Source organism: Rhinolophus ferrumequinum, chromosome 14, assembly GCF_004115265.2.
Source record: "Rhinolophus ferrumequinum isolate MPI-CBG mRhiFer1 chromosome 14, mRhiFer1_v1.p, whole genome shotgun sequence".
NCBI classification, from domain to species: Eukaryota; Metazoa; Chordata; class Mammalia; order Chiroptera; family Rhinolophidae; genus Rhinolophus; species Rhinolophus ferrumequinum.
In genome coordinates, this window is record NC_046297.1 from 5,661,939 (window position 1) to 5,681,058 (window position 19,120).

The 19,120-nt window shown below is 41.0% G+C and overlaps 1 protein-coding gene across 9 annotated transcripts in view; it reads left to right on the forward strand.

The window, feature by feature from the left end:
• The first annotated feature begins 15,207 nt into the window (after nucleotides 1-15,207).
• Nucleotides 15,208-19,120, forward strand: part of IL7 (interleukin 7) — a 43,970-nt gene continuing 40,057 nt past the window's right edge. For all 9 annotated transcript variants that reach the window (XR_004424990.1, XM_033126525.1, XM_033126526.1 and 6 more), the window contains exon 1: nucleotides 15,208-15,507. Coding sequence is in view for 8 of the 9 variants with exons in the window: in XM_033126525.1 (XP_032982416.1) it covers nucleotides 15,473-15,507 (35 nt within the window). In the remaining variant the exon portion in view is untranslated. The remainder of the gene's footprint in view (nucleotides 15,508-19,120) is intronic.

Consider the following 19,120-nt stretch of genomic DNA (forward strand, 5'->3'; position numbering starts at 1 on the left):
GTATTTTTGTCTCTCTCTCCTTGCTGGAATGGAAGCTCTGTGTGGGCAGGGATATTTGCCGTTTTTGGCCACTGCTTTAGCTCAAAACTACTCCTGGCACACATCAGTAAACCACTGAGTGAGTGAATGAATGAATCTAGCTCATTAGCATGATGGGATTTACAATGAGAACGGTGAGCTTCCCCAGTCCCCTGGTATTCACATCAAAAGTAATAACATCTTCCACTGCTAACACCTTTCTCACTGTGTACATAAAGTGTTTATTCTAGGGAGTCTTTCTACTCTCACAGTTAGCAAAACAGAGGTGGGCAAACAGGGGCCCGAGAGATCACGGAAGGCATGTGTGCAGGGAGTAATAAAAGTCTGCATTTGAGAGTTAGAACGTCTATCCCATAACACATCTGGGGAGCTCTATTATGTTAATTGACGAGGGGGGAGATCATATCCCCCTGTCAGTTTCCTACAAAAACTAGGCATTATAAACCAACGTCATCAACCAAACTATAAGAATTAAAGTTAACGCTGCAACAAGTACAAGAAGTTGCAAAACCCTTTCCCCAACTGCTCAGACTACCGAGATCTTATCCTTGTGAGCGAATTGTTTTGGATGCTGTGCCTGTGAGATGGGTTCTAACAAGCTGCAGCCTCCTGTCAGCCAGCTCCCTTCCACAGAACGGCGTGCCTTCTCCCTTCCCCAAACCCACAGACTACAGGCCAGTCTTTCCTCAGTGCATAAAGGAAGGAGGCTCTTTCAGGTAGTCATCTTGCCGACACCTTTTTTCTTCTTCTATGGGCCTTGTTCATTCTTCTCTCCACAGTTACTTCGAAGCCCCTTTGATATCATTTGCCTTTCTTCCTCTGTCATTCCTCCCACCAGTTTAATATACCTCGTGAGAGAAAGTAGAATGTAGAAGTTAGGAGCACAGGGTGAAGCAAGACTGCCTGAATGCAAATACTAGTGCCACCATCTAATCACTTGAATGACTGAGCTGGGTAATTAGCCAGTCTATTCTAAAATGAGGATAATACCTAGATGAGTAAAACAATGGCAAAAATGGCTTCAGTTCTTTATTGAATCCATACATGTAGCACTTTGACTTTGGAACAGTAAGCAAAGTGTGAGAAAAAATTATGCTGAAGAGAAGAGATAAAGGGGATTAAGGAGAAGTCATCATGCAAGAGTAGATTTCGAAACCTCTTGCTTCACCCTGCCATTGGTAGCCAAGTTTATACCAACTGTCCCTTCTAAGAGACTGGAAGAATCTTCTCTGCTTTTAAGATACAGAGAACAAAACAATGAAAGAGAAAAAAGAGACTCAAGTGCAGACAGTGCAGGTAAAAAAAAAAAAAAGGACATTTAAATATATTTCTCTCTCTCTTTCAACACAAAAGAAAGTATTGCAGTCACAAATCAAGAATAGGCTTCTATATAAAAAGAGGAAAGAATCAGAGAATAAGAGCTCAAAAATGGGGGCTCTAATTTACTGTTCATTGCTTTAAACCGAGACACCAAAAAGTTACAGCCTCATTATAAGCAGGCACTGTAAATAATACCACTCCTGCATAGTCTTAAAGCCTGGCTTTTCATCATGTGGATGGCCCAAGCAATCTTAAACCCTGATCTTGGATTACGATGGTTCCAGACCTGAAGTACCTCTAGTTACCTAGCAAAAGCAAACAAAAGTTCTCTCTGGAGAAAGGTGTCTGTCACTTTACACTTCCAATTATTCTTACAAATGAGGTTTCTAAAAGAATGTCTAGCACACAATATGATATAATCAGAACGAGGCACAAAGAAATAGGACCCCATGAGGGAAAATAAGCAGCAACAACAGGAGATAAAAACAAATCCACAAATACCCATGAATTAGTGGAAGTATACAGGCTTACTTTATTCAATAAAAAATAAAAGACCAATCTCAATTATTTCATTAGGGTACTATTCATCATAAAAAGTGATATGGCACATTAAAAAAGAAACAAATAAAAAAATCAAGAAAATAATAACTTTGGAAAAAACTTTCTATGGGATTTCTCATTTGAGTAGACATAATTGAACAAAGAATTAGTAAACTGGAAGAAAGATTAGGAGAAACTAAACAGTGTAAAGCACTAAAAGACAAAGTGATAAAAAATATGGAGGAAAGGTAAGAGATTTTGAGGGTACAAAAAAAAGTATAGTATATAGTATATCTTCCTCAGAAGAGGAAGATAGAGAATGTGGCAAAAAAAAGTATTTGAAGAAATAAGAGCTGAGATTTTCTAGAATTGATGAAAGATATCACATCAAAGATTCAAGAAAATCCATGAATCTAAAACAGTATACATGAAAAGAAATCCACACCCAGACACATAATAGTAAAACTTTAGAAAAATTAATGCCAATAGGAAAGGAAGTCTTAAAAGAGCCATAAGACAATGGCCAGATTATTTTCAAAAGAGAAACATGCCCTATAACCCAACCTGCCTGCCTGCGTTGTAAAAGGAAATCTCTAAAATAGACCTAAATACTGCCTGTGAGTTAGGTCATTCTGATGTTGGATGGCTCTAAATGCTAAAAAATGCTTTCTTTGGCTCAGTCTGTATCGCACAATTATGGTGTCCAGTGGTGTGCTGGTAAATGATACAACATTTGTACCATTTGCTGGTTTCTGTGGCGGAGACAGTCTCACCAGGGCTGGCTTCAAGCAGCCAATGGGATTGCTGCAGTGGGGAAGCAAGGCATGCAGTCAGCCCCCGTGTGGGCCATGCCTTCAGCTGGGCTGTAGTTCTGGTTGTCCTTTCTTGTCAAGGTGACATATCCCTAATTCTTGAGTTATTTCCCCCAGGTAGTCAATTATTTGTGGAATATTCATTCACTCCATGCCTAGTTATTAAGGGCCTACTCTTTGCCAATAAATGTTCTAGGACGTAAGTATACATCAGGAACAAATCGTGTCTTCATGGAGTTTGTGTTATAGTGGAAAAGGCAATGAACAAACAAGTAAATATATTATCTGTCAAATGTTGATAAATTACTACAAGACCGGGTCTTATTTTACTGTAAGCCTGGGTCTTATATAATGTGATATTACATTGTATAAGACCCGGTCTTGTATTAATATTTGCTCCAAAAGATGCATTAGAGCTGATGGTCCGGCTAGGTCTTATTTTCAGGGAAACACGGTAAGACCATTTGATATATTTCCTCTCTGCTCTTATTCTATGCTGTAATGTTATTGATAAATTAGAGAGGAAAACTGATGAATTCATGAAAAGAAAGCTGAATTTATGAAAACATTTAGAAGAGCTTACATAGAGTATAAGTACTATGAAGACTTATTGCAGATATTGCAAGTGTTCAAAAGAGCTGAGCTAACATTTAAAAATTGGGAGGGTCCAGTAAATATGCAAAATTTCAGCCCCGCCTGCAAGATTGGAAAACCAGGCAATGTGGCCCCTGCATTCTCGTGTCCATCAGACAAGGTCCGAGCTTTCCATCCTGGCCCTGCCGTCCCCAGAGGGCTGTCTGCACTCATCTTATAGTATCCACCCGGCCCCTGTAGCCATTTCAGTTTGTAATCCTGCAAAGTTAATAATTATTTGTTTTTAAGAATTGATAATTCTATTTGTTTTTAAATTGCTTTTTCACTGTGTTTGAAAATCAAATCCACAATCAAAACCCAAAAAAATTTAAAGTAGGTAGCTCTGCAACCTACTTTATGAGGGGTTTCCAAAATACACTTGGAAGAATGGTAGCACGAATACAAAATAGGTATATAAATTTGCAAGGTAGCCATTTTGAAGGGGGAAAAAAAAATCAGGAAATAAAATATCCAGAGTGTTAAAATATTCAAAATACCTCATATTAGTAATCAAAATATATAATACTATACAGATACTGATATTGTTCAATGTGTGTCTATTTCAACATAAATTGTTAGTGTTAGAGCAGTTTCTTTTTGTGACTGACCTTGTCCTATCAGCATTACTAAAATACAATGACGTATAAGTGACATTTCATACTTTGAAAGTATTTAATATATATAGGACAATATGGAGGAGTATAACTAAATTAATTACAAATCAGTGCAAATATCTTTTCATCAACAGCTGTAATATGGTTATCAAATTATTGCCTATGCAAGTTAAATATTTTATAAATCACCAGCTCCAAAATACCAATCAACTTCAAAACCAACAGCAAAATCAACACCTACACCAGTTCATAAAACATAGTTTATGGACTCGGTTTATGCAACATCACCTTCCATGTGCCAAGACACATACTATTTACAATGCTGCCTAGAAACCACTATTAGTCATTATAAATATTGATATAACTAAATAATTCTCACAAATCAAATGTTGGCAAATAAAAACAAGTGATTCTGAAATACTTTCTAGAGCCAGTCTCAGCCATTTCAAATGGTTTATTTTGTTTGTTTTTGGAAGAATAGGAGGAGGATAAAATAACTAAAGCAAGTATTAAAACGAAAATAACATTGTCAATTTAATAGTGTATATACATGGAAATGGTTGAATAAGAAATGTTTGACATAAGAAGCTATTTTACATTGAACTCAATTCTCTTCCTCATCACATTGTTATTTCCTTATATCTAATTGTCAGTTGTAGAACTCACACAAATACATGTATTTGGTTGACATTAAATCCCTCTGGAGACCATTTCAAAAACATTCTTGTTTCATCCTTATAGTGTTTTTCTATCTAGATTGTGTGAGGTCCGAAGACCTTTAAACTACATTTTTAATATAGCCAAATATTCTAGTTATCACTGTTGATATCAGATTGGCATGATGAAATCGTAATAGTGGATTTGTTGTTCAAATATATGACTCAATTGAATGTGTCTAAAAGATGGAGTCTGTCTGTATCTAGAATTTCTGAGGAGTGAAATATTCCAATTAATCTAAATCCTGGTCATGAGCTAATGAATCAATTACCAGCATGTATACACGCATCTGTCTCTAAGAGGACATTGGTTACACGTTTATGGAGTGCCTGTGATGTCCAGAGCTGTGCAAAATATTGAGAATAGAACCACAGACAAGATAGGTGTCTGTCCTCAGGAAATTGTGCAAACCTAATAGTGTAACACATGCAACAGCAAAAATAGCCATCTATTCACTCGACAAACTGATACCAAACGCCTAAGGCAAGACCACCACTGAGCTTGGCTCAAAAGATGCCATAAATAAGACAAGTCAGTACCTTCAAGGATCTCACACTGTAGGGAGAAAATCATGAAACCTATTACAGTATAGCTGATAAGCACTTGATAACATGAGAACCTAGTCCGTGCAAGTGATATGAGATAGAACAGCCCTCAGGAAATAAAACCTAAGCTTAACATGAAGGATGGAGTGGACAGGGGCAGTCCAGGCTGACGGGACAGATGTAAAGACGCAGGCAAGGCCGAAGGTCTAATGATTTGAGGGTTCAGGTTGTTGGGTGGGGCGTCTGCGTGACTGGATGGCAGGAGGGTGGCGCTCAGTCATTAGAAACCTTGTGTTCCACGCAGAGTGTGTGTGGACGCTGTCCTTAGGAAACAGGAAGCCCCTGGAAAACTTTAAGGGAGTGACATAGTCAATTATTTTTCAAAAACATCTTTTAAGGAGGTTGTGTAGTTGAGGAGAGATAAAAACAGGACCTAAAGAAAGACAGCAGGAATGGATGAAAGTGAACAGTTAGCAGCAAGCAACTGGTATCAAATATCAAATAGAATTTAGCGATTAATTTTATCACGCCTAGGTTTCTGGCCTGGGGAATCAAATGTACATTTAAAGTGTATATTCTGAAAGAATATGGGGTGGGAAGACTAGAGTTGAAAATAAGTACGTGTTTGTTATACATGTTGAGTCTGAGATATCTCAGGTAGAGATGCACCACAGCTTGTTGGGTAACACGGTTGGGATGTAAGGCCTGAAGGACTAGGCCGGAAATATAAACTGTGGGCAGCACCGGGGTGGACGAGGTGACTCCGGAAGTGAATGCAGCCTGAGAGGGGGCAAGGGCAGAGCCCTGAGGAATAGAAAAGTTACAACAAACAGGCAGAAGCAGTCAACCCAGAGAATGAGAAGGGAAGATTTTAAGTCTGTAGGACAAAAATCAGGACAGTGACGTCAGTGGAAACATCAGAGGGAAAAAAAATCCAAGAAAGAGTAAGTGTCCAATGCGCCTGAGATGTCAAGTAAACTGAGTGGTGAAATGTACCCGATATGTTTTTGCAAGATTGCAACCAAACCAAGCGGCCGGCAAGAGGGTTCTGGTTGAAGAAAAGTATGGGCGATTTGTATGTAATGCAGCTATTTCCAGGATCAGAAAAGGTCGTATGTTCTGGTATGGGGAAAATTTTATTTAGTGGGGGAGGGAGAAAAGGATACAAGAGGAAAGAGGTAGAACATAACACACAGCACTTCTGCTGCAGGCTTTTCTGTGTAGCTAAATTTTAAAAAATACCAGTGGAAACAACGGACCCTATCATGTACAAAAATTGGTAGAATAACCATAAGTAGAAAAGATTGATTTTTAAGTGACTTTGGGATACAATATTTTGATATTATATACATTCTTGGAAGGAGTCATCCAAGGAACAGAAAGAACTATGAAGACAGTTTAAAATCCGCTTAGTAGTTATATTGTTTGATGTAATATTAATATCAACATTTTGCAACTTATTTATATCTATTGTTAAAAAATAATTAAGTTAATGATTGAGGAGTCAATATTTTCAGTGAAAGATAAAAGTGATAACATTTTAAGTGAACCAACAAAAACAAGTGAATAAACCTGAACAATGAAAATGTAACTCAGTTTTTCCACCTCTGACCACTGAAATGGCCTAGAGACAATGAGCACTTCCGGTGCCCTGGCTGTCGTCTCTGGTCTCTGCTGATCTACTGAAATAAACCAGAGCTCCAATGCAGTGGACGTTCGGGGGTCAATTTGGGACCGTTGACTGTCTGAGTAGTAGATAAGAATTCACTAAAATGTAAAGGTGAAGACAGGTGACTGAAAACAAAGCATGTTGCAAGACAATATGTATAGTATGATCTCATTTGGGTTAAAAAATTAGACACACACGATCGTCACAAGTGCAGTGCATGGTTAGATGTGGTTTTAATTTTTTAAATTTCGCTTGTCTCCATTTACTAGCTATTTATATTTTACACGATCTGCTTTCATAATTTTAAAAACGCACTTTGAGAAGGAACATCGTCAAGTGGCCAAATAGCTCCCTGGTGACTAACAGGCAGCAGACAGAAGCCAGGGTGTGGTGAACGCTGACCAGGCATGGAAACTAAGTGAAAACTACTCAGGATGAGTCAGCACGTAAGAAAGGAGGGAGCAGGGAGAGGAATGAAAAGCGGACGGCTCAGTCTACAGACAGACGTTCTCTGTATTCGCTTTGGCGCTGCTTTCCACTCCCCGGAAGATGCTTTCTTACTCATGTCTGTGCGGCTCACGCAGTCCCCTTGCTTCAGTCTTCATGCAATGTCTCCTGTCTCCTCCCCATGGAAGCCTATTTAAAATCACGACACTCTTTCCCACCCCACCTCTTCCCTCCACATACACAAATCCCCCCCACCCCCCACCGCACTTGGGGTCTATAGACCTTAGTGAATTTCTAACATTTTATGTAATTTTTACTTTTTGATTGTTTATTGTCTGTCTCCTCTCCTGGAGTGGAAACCCAATTTAACAGAAATTATTTTAGTCCGTTTGGTTCACTAATGTATCCCCCCTCACACCTACCATGTTTCCACAAAAATAAGACCTAGCTGGACAGTCAGCTCTAATGCGTCTTTTGGAGCAAAAAGTAATATAAGACCCAGTCATATTTTACTATGATATAAGAACAGGTATAATATAATATAACATATTATATGATACCCAGGCTTATATTTTAGTTTTTGCTCCAAAAAACGCATTAGAGCTGGTTTTCCAGCTAGGTCTTATTTTCGGGGAAACATGGTAGAACAGAGTATGGCACATAGTATTACTTGATAACTATGTGCTGAATTAAAAGAAGGGTTACTTAGGGTTAGGAGAGACTTGAGCCCATTTATGCGCTGACCTTGACTCTTCCCAGGAAGAAAGACAAACCCAATTCATGAACTTCAGGATGTTAGAAGCAGTCCTCATGAGATTTCTTGTATGTCTTCCTAGAGCGTATATAGTACACATATAGGAGTACGCAGATAAAAGCTGTGCAGAATGTCTTCTAAGCCAGTGAAAGGGGAACTGATTACCTCCTGTGTCCTTGCTATGTGGCCTTTATTTCTAGTAACATAACAGGCACTGCCAGAACAAACAGCTACACAAAATTTTGTTGGTGCTTTTTCGGCGGGGCTGGGAAGGAACTCATTACTTTTATAACAGTGTATTTCAGAAACACACACTGTTGGCGCTGGTACATACTATCATGGAAAAACAAAGGTCCACTTCCTTGCACTTACTGGTATGGCATATTGAACCAGCTATACCAAATAACAGGAAAAGTACCAAAAGAGAACTGCCTAAGAGATCTACCTGCAGAAATAGGTAGTTCCTTTTACAGCTTAATATTCAATAAAGATGTAGCCGAAGGAAGAAAAGGAGGAATTGTATTAAGTCAGATCTTTATTAAGGGCAACAAAAGACCTAGAAAACACTAAAGCAATAAGGAAGATAGTAGTCGCAATCAAGATAAACGCACGCAGCTATAATAACAACATCAGCAAAAGGATGAATTTGATCTATTCCATATCTCCTGGCACTTTTCTAGATTCAACCTCCCGAGATTTCGGTAGGTCTCTGATCTTTCTTCCCTTTGATAGTGATCCATGTGGCTTTTGAAAGTCCTCAATTTTGCTGTTTTGTTTTCATTATTTATGGGTTTTACTTTAAAATCACTTATTTAAATCTGTCTCTTTTTTTGGAGAATGCCTGCAAAAACCTCTGACCTCAGAGGATCATTCTTAAATCATCGATGCACCACTGCACACAATACTCGTTTTTGTCTGTTTTTTTGGCTATGTCTCATGGTGTACCACTTAGACCATGTATATAGAGTGAAGATATAGACACTGAAAAGCTTAAAAAGTAAATTCAAGTAGCTTAATGCATAGGGTCATACTTGAATTTGGTAAGCAGCAATAATTTCATAAAATTTACTTTAGAATAGAAAAGCTTATAAAATGGGTTATTTTGAAATTAGAATCAAAGGATCCTAACTTTTCTAATGTGAATAAACATTTAGAGGTTTCGGAGAACAGAAATGACACAGAATATCATTTTGAAAGGAGGGAAATAATGAGAAATAGAAAACATTACATGTCACGGGTAAAAACAATGTCTTCTCCAGGACAGATCAGGAAAAGAAGTGTTGGTCACAAAAATATATCTAATGAGGAAGACATGATTAGAAAATGTGTTTGTTAAACATTAGTGAGAACTGCCAACATAGTCAAAGAAACAAGGAAATCAAAGCATGTAACCTCCATTTCATAGGGCACATTACTCAAGAAACATATGACACTCCACTTTGATACGCCAAACTCGATAGCTCACTATTTCAGTCTCCTGAAAACTTCCATTTTTGTGCTCTTCTCATTGAGGTGTATCTGTCACTGCCAGCTAATATATTAAAATTTAGGGCAAGCACTTAAGTAGTTCTGGGCTTGTAGGATGCCAGTTATTGATTGACACAGTTCTGGCACAGAGCCATGGCTGGAATCGAAGAGCTCAGGAAAAGTACAAGATCTTTTTAGATTACCGTTTATTGACTTCATGACTGTTACAATACACTTAACCATCCCGTGTCATACACAAGTAGTGGATATTCTGAGAGTCCAGTCACAGTCCGAGGCATTTAGAATGTGCTGAAACAAAGTTGGTGCGCCTGAAGGAGAGGCAGATTGGACTAATTTGCTAATATAACAATAGAAATATTTAAATAGGTCATCCAGCCTTTTATATTTAAAAAAGAAAAAAAAAAGAAGTCTAAATCTATTAAGTAGGAGAATTTTGACAAGCTTACTAGAACCTTAGGCATTTCAAGATCAATCAGTAGTTGGTGCTATAACATTCCTTGATGTTATCACAAGATCTTCAGAAGCACCGGTTCTCTGTGAGAACAAGACAAGACCTGTGTGTATTCTGACTTCTCCCTTTTCCACAAGTCACCCTTGGTGGAATCTGTATCATGAAAAGAATTCTGTTGACTTCAGAGAATTCCAAGTTGAATAAGACAGAATCATGGTTTTCCAAGAGCTCATAAGAACAACTCAACATCTTCCCATAATAGCTGGATGATATTAAAGGAATCTGTCCAGGGACTTGAAGACAAGAAAGGAAAACATTTTTTCCATTTTCTTCAAATAATTTGCATAAAGAAAACTGTCATAGGTGTAATCTTCTCATTAGTTATCTGTAAAGTCAGTGGAGAAAAGCATAATCTGTCTAAAATTTAGTATATAAATGATACCTCTGAATGCCAACAACATATCCATTAATGTACAAATATGTACAAATACAATGGACAATACAAACTACATAAGCCCCAGTTGCTCCCTCTGACAAGCAATTTGGGAAGCGTTTTTCCTCTTCGACTAGCCAGTACACAATCCAGAGGTAGGAGAGTGTTACAGGGAACATTTCAATAAGGGGCGCAAATGTAGGCAGCAGACACACAGTGGATCCTGATTAGTTAGAATTACAGAATTTAAGGACTGAAATGAAATGAGGAGAGAGAAATGAAGGGAGCATAAGGAAAAACAAATCAGATATCTTGGGTTTCTTGGATTCATCCTTTCCTACTTCTTCAGAAGAACCTAATTTTATCAATTAGTATATAAATATGGTCTAGTACCTCTCATACATGAAAACTGAAACTTCTGTGATGCTTTGCCTGCTTTTCAAACCATTACCCTCATCCTTTTATCTTTACCAGACATCTTTAAAAAATTGTTTCCTTTCCCTTTATTCGCATCTCATTTATACCCCCCAGACTGGAAATATTGCTTCTATCTACACTTTTCTCAGACTGTTGTCATGAGGACCACAATTTCTCCTCTGTCAAATTCCGTGGACACACTTTTTAGTCTTCATCTTGTTCAACCTGTTTGTGACAACTGGAAATGATGAATACTTAATCTAATTTGAAATTGTATCCTCCTTTGCTTTCTAGGACACTGACTTCTGACTCTCCCGCTTTGCTGCCCACTGTTTGTCATTTTGTTGGTGGGCACCCATTTCTCCATCTACCTAGTGTTCATGTCTCAAAGTTCTTCTCACATTAGCTCTCTCTTCCCTCTGCTAAGTTGCAGGTTGGATAATTTCATTCATTTCCTTGGCTCAAGTAATCATTAATACACTGACATACACATTTCCAGCAGGGGTTGTGATATTTTGATGTGGCCATTTTGAATTCAGCCTTCAAAAGAAACCTTTTTTTTCTCTCTCTTATAATGCTTGAAACTGGCAGTCTCATCATATCTCTGAGCTTCATCACATGAAATTAAACATGCTTTATTATTGAACTCTAGCCAACCATCCACAAATAAATAGTTCATATAATGCTTAAACAGTTACATTTTCTAGAAAACAATCCCCAAATCCCATTATGAAGGTAAGAAAATGTGACAAAAAGCCAAGCTCAGTTGAATATAATATAAAGAAACATATACCAATTATGCATATAATTGCAAAATTCTCAGTTAAATATTAGCAACTTAAATTTAGCATCATGGTAAATTTGTGATTTATTTGGGAATGCAACAAGAAAAAACAGGACCATGTAAATAGATGCTCAGTAGTCATTTGCTAAAACAAAATTCATCCTCAAGCTCAGGCTTGAAAATCAAACAGATCTGATTTAAATTATAGGTTATCCATCTATATAGCTATTTTCCCACTAGACTGGTAAATTAACCTTTGCAGGACCCTAGATTCACTAATTTTTAAAACAGGTCTGTCTACATTGCATTAAATCCATGGTTTGAAATGACATCTTATTCTTTCCTTTTCATAATAATATTAATCCTTGAAATTACACACGTAACATCTGTTTTCCCCACCAGACTGAAACCATCTTGAAGACTTGCATTGCTATCTACAACGTGTCGTTTAATAAGTTGTGTACATCACCAGCGACGGAATTTGCGCGCGCTCAGTGAAAAGCAAAAATGAGAGTCCCTATGTCCAAAAATGATTATAAATTTCAAAGGCAGTGACATCAGAGCATTAAACCAAGCATAGAGCCCTTGTAAACATGGGTCCCTGTGTGACTACACAGATCACGTGTGTCAAGTGTGTGTGTGTGTGTGTGTGTGTGTGTATATGTGTGTTTGAAATACATTGAATATTATGCCTGGAAAATTAAGTCATAGGAACTTCAGAAAATATCCAGAGACAGAACAATCTCAGGCTATAAAGAACAGTCATATTAAGTTGGGTAAAAATAGTTCAGATAATAAGTCAAGAAAATATTTTCAGGTTATCAATAATTGGCTTTTGATTGAAGACTGTAGAACGTGTAACAAGATACTGGTTAACCTTTAACAATTCTTTCTTGAAGTTGACTTTCATATCTTATTTCAATTTTTTGTATTAATTGTATTATTGAGAATGTTGTCTTCCCTTCATAATATTTATTGGTTATAATTCATACCCTTTAAATTCTATTGTTTCCATGTTGACTTTTCTGCATAATTCATTGAGTCTATGGGTAAACATAATAGTAACCACTGCATTTCTCTAATTATAAGACATCAGCATATAAAAATTCTTAAAACATTTTATACTGGCCTATCTGTCTTATGAAAAATAATGTTCAGTTTATCAAAATATCAACCACTAATTTAAGACTTCACTTTGGATTTTTTTCCAGATGGTATTAATTCTCTCAGACAGAAACATAATAACTTGATGTAGTGAGAATGTGCCCATTTTCGTACAACAATAAAAATTCCAAATCCTTTATGAATATTTTCTTAAGAGTGGTTCTTCACTTTTAGGGTCAGAGACCAGTGAGGAGTTTACATCTCTCCTGGAGCTCTGAATAATTTCCCCTCAGGCTTCCTGAAAGTTCACTTATGCACAAGCCCCTTGTGCCAGGTGTTACGGTGATTGCATGACAAAGGAAGGCAGATTTCCTCTGGAGGACGTTATGGTCAGATGCTCTTTTATCTGTCTCTGAAAAGTGAAAAACAAACAAAACTGTGCAGGTGATGTGCAGTGTATATACCTCAGTGCTGCTGTCTGGGATTTTAAGGCAAGATCCTTGTACGAGTCGACCCCACCCAAGTGTGTTTAGTTAGAGCGCCCTGATAAGTCACTCCACCTCCTGTTTCTCCACGCTGCCCCCCCCCCCAGATGCCAGTTACATTTCCACTTGGCTTTGCCCCCCCCCCATCCATGCTGCCTCCTGTTCTCATTTGCTTCCCTTGCTGGCTCCCTCTTCTCTTCTGTTTCCCTTGTGCCCTCACATGCTTTCACACATGTTCTCATGCAGGTTCTCTCACTCCGTTGTTCTCTCTCATTCTGTCACTCAGCAGTTGTCTGAATGGCTGTGTTCTAGATACTGTTCTAAAGTGGAAGGAAACTTGGCTGGACACGGGGCACAGACAGGCCAGTGTGGCTGGAGCAGTGAGGTGGGCACCAGAGAGGGTAGCAGGGCCCAGGTCACCCAGGGCCATCAAGGCCTGGGAGACAGTGGGAAGTGGCCAGAGGGTGGTCCCAGGTGGCAAGTGTCACCTGATATCCTGCTGCAACGAGGAGAAGAAGGGAGAAGAAGGGGTCGTGGGCAAGAGTGAAAGCCGGTGACCCCTGACTGCAGGGTTTTAATGGTTTGTCCATGGGCGATTCACAGAGTGGCGAGACTGGATTCAGGCTTTATTTTAGAGGTAACAGCTGACAGGACTGGCCTATGCACAGCGTGTGGGAAGTGAGACACAAAGAGGAATCAGGGATCCAAGTTTCAGGCTTGAGCCGCTGTCTCAGTCTCTGGTTCATTGTTCTTTCTCTTTCTCCCTCCCGTCTTTTCCTCTTGGCTCTGTTCACACTGTAACAGAATGGGGAATGCTTCCTTCCCCAGCTTAACTCCTGCTGAGGTCTCCATTCAGAATTCACAACCTCCAGAAACGTTTCCTGAGGTCCCCATACTGAGGCCACATGACCCTGTCCTCTCCTGGCACCCATTTCTACATTATTCGTAAAGATTTCTGTCACAGGGGCTCCCCCGTGGGCTATAGAGCCCAAATGGAGCAGATTTGGAACGGCTCTGTCGCCAACCAGCTCCGCGAACTCAGCCAAGTTACACGAAGGAAGTCTCAGTTCCCACATCTATGAAGTGCAGATAAGAAAACTGCCTAACTCTTAGAAACATTTGCATGAGAGGACATGTGTGAAATGCTCACCACAATACCAGTGCAGAGCAAAAGGGAGACGAACGACAGCCGTTATCATTATCACCGGTATTGCATTACCGTTACCAACCTTCATTGAAGCAGGGTTTCTGCAGAATATCAGAAACCAAACTAAAACAGGAAATACCTAAATAATTCAGGCCTGGAAAGAAAATCAACTCCTCAGCCACACACAGTCAAAACGGATAGCGTGATTTATTAGCCAATTCAGATAAAGGCGCATGTGAGGGTCACAGTTACTGTTACAGAAAGTCTCCATTTCCTCCACCTAATCTGGGCTTTGGTTTTCGCGTGCAGAGATACCTCTTCCCCAGAGCAGGTGGACCCACAGCATTATTTTTCTGTGAGATCTCACCTGGGCAGGTGCATGTAAAAAAGACAGCGGAAAAAGGCACTCAGAGGGACGCAGGGGCTGAGGGCGTGACCCCCTCATACTTCCCTTTTTTACAAGACTTGGCATCGTTCCCCACATCCGCGCAAGAGCCCCAACGCCTCCTCCGTGGCGTCCGCTCGCTACAGCCCAGCTTTCGCCCTACACGGTTGTCGCTTCGGTGGACACATTGGCACAGATACTTTTAGATACCAGTGGCCTGGCTTTTCCAGGGTGGCCAGAGGTCATCTGGAAAGTCTTCTGCCTGAATCGCTGCTTCAGAAGGCCCGCTGGGTCCTCCCAGGACGCGTAGGAGGCTCGCGCCCTCCTCTGGTCCTGGTCCAGATGCACAGGAAGCGCTAGGGGAGGACGCAGGTGCACAGGAGAGGGGGGTGGAGAAGGCGCCCCGTGATGAACCCAAAGATCGAACCTGCAGACCCGGCGCAAAGTAGAAACTGAAAGTACATTGCCGCGGATCCTACGGAAGTTATGGGAAAGGCAAAGCGCTGAGCCGGGCGGTGGTGTGTGCCGCCCCCCCGGGGATGGATGAAGCAGCAGGCGCGGCGTGGGTGAGAGGAACCAGTGGCAAAGGCGGCCCGCCTGCACCGACTCCCGGCACCTGCGTGAAGGCCAGGGTCCTGGAGGTGACCATGGGCGGTGAGAGCCCGCTCCTGCTGCAGCTGCGGTCATCATGACCACGCCCGCCTCCGCAGACCATGTTCCATGGTAAGCGCCCCGCTCCTGGGCGCAGAAGTTCGCGCGCTAGGCACGAGGGGGACTCCGGGGCGCGCTGCCGGGCCCCGCGCCCAGGCGCGTCCGGGAACAGCCCGGCCTTGCACTTTGGACCTGCCGAGAGCGCTGGCTCTCCCAAAGGCAGCCGGCAGCCGCACCGGAGTGCCCTGGCCCGAAGCCACCACCACCTGGGGCGGCTGCGCCTGGCAGGCTGCGAGTAGCCGTCCCCGACGGCCGCTTTCAGTCGCGGGACCCAGCGCTGCAGCCTCGGCGCGGTTCTCAGTGGCAGCCCGCAGCGGGGTCTCGGGGAGCCGGGGGCTCGGTCCGCCCTCCCCAGCAGCGCTGCCCTGGGTCAGCCCGGCGCCCAGCCCGCGGTGCCGGTACTCCCGGCGGCGTCCGATTACTACTCACGAGCGTCGTCGGGGATCGGCGAGCATCTGGGCTCCTGCAGCTCCCGAGTCCCTGGAGAAGTGAAAGCGCAGCTCCCACGGGACGCGCTTTTAAACCCTAAGGGGATAGATAGGTCTCTGGAAAACCCCGTTTTCCTTCCTCAGTGGGGCTGGGAGTTTCCGACTGGGGCTGTCCCTCGTGCGTTTTGCTGGGAAACGAGTCCACGGGCTGGCGCTGAGAAAGGCCCGTTTCGGGCGTCTGTTTGTTTCTATTCGGGAGCTCCTTGACGGGGACAGGATTAAACAGGAGTAACTCTGCATTCTAGACCCTTGCTGAGAGCGAATGTATTTTACTTGTGCGGAGTATGGACTTCAAATGGACAAGGGCAGAGTCGGGGCGAGCTGGCTTCCGCTGGCAGCCATATGGGGCCAGAAAGTTTACTGGAAGAAGAAATGGGGAAAAGAGATGCGAGGGGAGAGGATCCGCTGAGGGAAATTGGAATGTTTTACAGTAAATGCCTCCTCAAGCAAAAGAAGCAGGTGGGGGAGGGTGCGGGAATAGGGAGCAGCTTGTTCCTGCGTTTGGTGCCTGGTCTGTGCGCTTTCCTGGCTCCACCATTCGATGAAAAGGGTCCCTTTCCCGCTGAAACGTATTCAAGAATCAGGAATTGATGGAGCCCAGGAGTACCAGATCAGTAACAAAATACAAAGGGTGGTGGTGGGGTGGGGGATGGAGGATCAAAGGAGAAAATTACGGAAGAAGATTTGTCCTGGGCGTCCTCCAGAAGTTCACAGAGAATTAGATATTGTATCCCTGTTCTCCTTCCAGTGCTCATGGGTCCCCTGCAGTGACTGCTTTCTGGATCCCCAGGGCTCTGTCTCATCCTTGTATCACCTCTGATCTGAAGTGCAGAGGTGAAACAAGACAGGGATGCTAGGGTGTGCGTGATCCGCAAGGAGCCTTCATTGCTTGACTAGATCTATATTACTCACGTACCATAAGTTGTTAGCAGCAAACAGTATTATTCTAAATTTCTCCTAAGGATTACAGTGAGTGGCTTTCAGCGTTTTGTTTCAATAGATTTCACTAGAAGCTTCAGGATAGGGTTACTCTTTGTCTGTTTTCTCTGTTACTTCTTTTGGGAGTTGAAGTAGTTGAGGACCTACTATGTGCATGCCAACCCTGCCGTCTAGTTTAGATAATTTCATCATATTTGAAGACTGGAAAATGGATCAGTAATATGGACAGAGAGCTGAGAAAGATTAGGAAGCCTGAACATGGCACCACATGGATGTTTAAATACCTTAAACAAAAATGTAAAAGGTTATTTTATAGGACTAACTTATATGTCTTATTCACATGAGAGATTTTTTTTTTCTTGTCTCACCTCTGACACATAGCCTAGTGTGTTCCTGAGGTTAGACTGTTTGATGCAAGGAAATCCTTTTAGTGAGGTTCGCATGGAGGAAGATGGTGTTTGTATTCCCCTTGACTATACACACACACACTGCGTTATTTTTGTAGGAAGCAGGGTAGCTCAGTGGCAAAGAGCTAAGTTTTAGACTTTTCACCCCAACAAACTTGGGGATTTGAAACTTGCCTCTTACTAGACACATTCTATATCGGGGGAAGTTTCTTTGGATCCCAGATTCTCCATCTGCAAAATGTTAATAACTAACAGTATTTACCTCATGGAATGGTGAAGGGATTCAGTGAAATAAATATTATATGTATATCATAGGATGGCTTCAGAAATGTCTTTAAGTGTCTGTCATGGGATGTGTGGATAGAATTTGCAGTCCAATCTTAATGTGTTTGTGGCAGATACTAGATTTCTTTACGTGAGCAAAATCAGATTCATTTTTGTAACCTTAGAGAGCTGATTTCCATACAACATATGGCTGTTTTCTACTCTTCGTGAACTTTTTATTTATTCACCCATTAGCTTGTGCCAATGGAGCACATTAAAGCCAAGTCATATAGTCAGATAATGTCTTTCATTCCATCCTGAATGTCTTTTGAACATTTTTTTTTAAATTCCCAGTGAAAATAGGTCTATACATGTTTATAATGGACAGTCAGTTAACACTCATTTGTCTTAAAAGCTGATGAAAGATTGGATTTGGTGGATTATAGAAACTAATTTATTTATGTTCACTTTGACCCCATAACTTAAGTAGCTGAGGATTGAATGTATTATTTGGCTTAAATTAAAAACCAACAGGAATTTTTTTAGACAGCCATCATTTTGGCTTAACCAAATTCCCTACTGAAAACAAACTCTCCAGTTTCAATCCCTTCAGGAGATCTAAAGAAAACTCCACAAGCCCAAGCTCGCCTCGCCTTATTCCTTATAGATTATCTTTTCTGTGACCTAATGAAAAGGTCAGGTTTAGGGGAACGTGTGGGTGTCTGTGTATAATCTGAAACAAAACAAAATAAGAGTCCCTTTCCCACTGTGACAATATCAAAAACAAGCTCAGGCTAAGCGATAGTCAAGTTACTTTCTACGTGGTGTGGAGAGAAGACTTTAATTACAGAGCAAAGTGCGAATGATTCTTGAGAGAGTTGGGGACCTATGATGTGTGGGTCCGAAGCCGCATCATCTATGAGGCTAATTCAGATCTAAAGAGTGACTATATTTGGATGGCCAAGTCGATTTTTAGAATCAAGGTGCTTCAGAGTTGGAAGGGACATGAAGGGCTCCTTTAGAGGAAAGATTTCTTTTTACAAATCAGGGAAGTGAAGCTTAAAAGATGTTCTGTCATTCATTCAGTCACACAACCAACCCGTTGTCATACCAGCACAGATGCCCCAAGTCTCCACCCTGCGAACCCGATGTGCTATACTTGCCTTAGAGTATCTGGGGCTAACTTATTTAACAGTGGTACAAAAGACACTCTTTACGGACAAGTCAAATTATGTTTTCGACTTGAGACACTAGTTGTGATACACACACACACATAAAGACTGAATTTTCCACCAACCTCATTTGAAAGCGTTAGTAAAATGCCATTCAGTGAATAAATGGGCTCATGTGAACTTGGGAGCAATAATTACTAAAAGTTGGGGTGAAGAGGACACAACAGCTATTGTTCTGTATAGAAAATAAAACAACCTTCCTTATTAAAATATAAGAGGTGGACCTTTGAAATAACATTTATGTATAATGGTAAACATGTCTTTTTCATTCTAGTATTTAATTGCTGTGTTATAT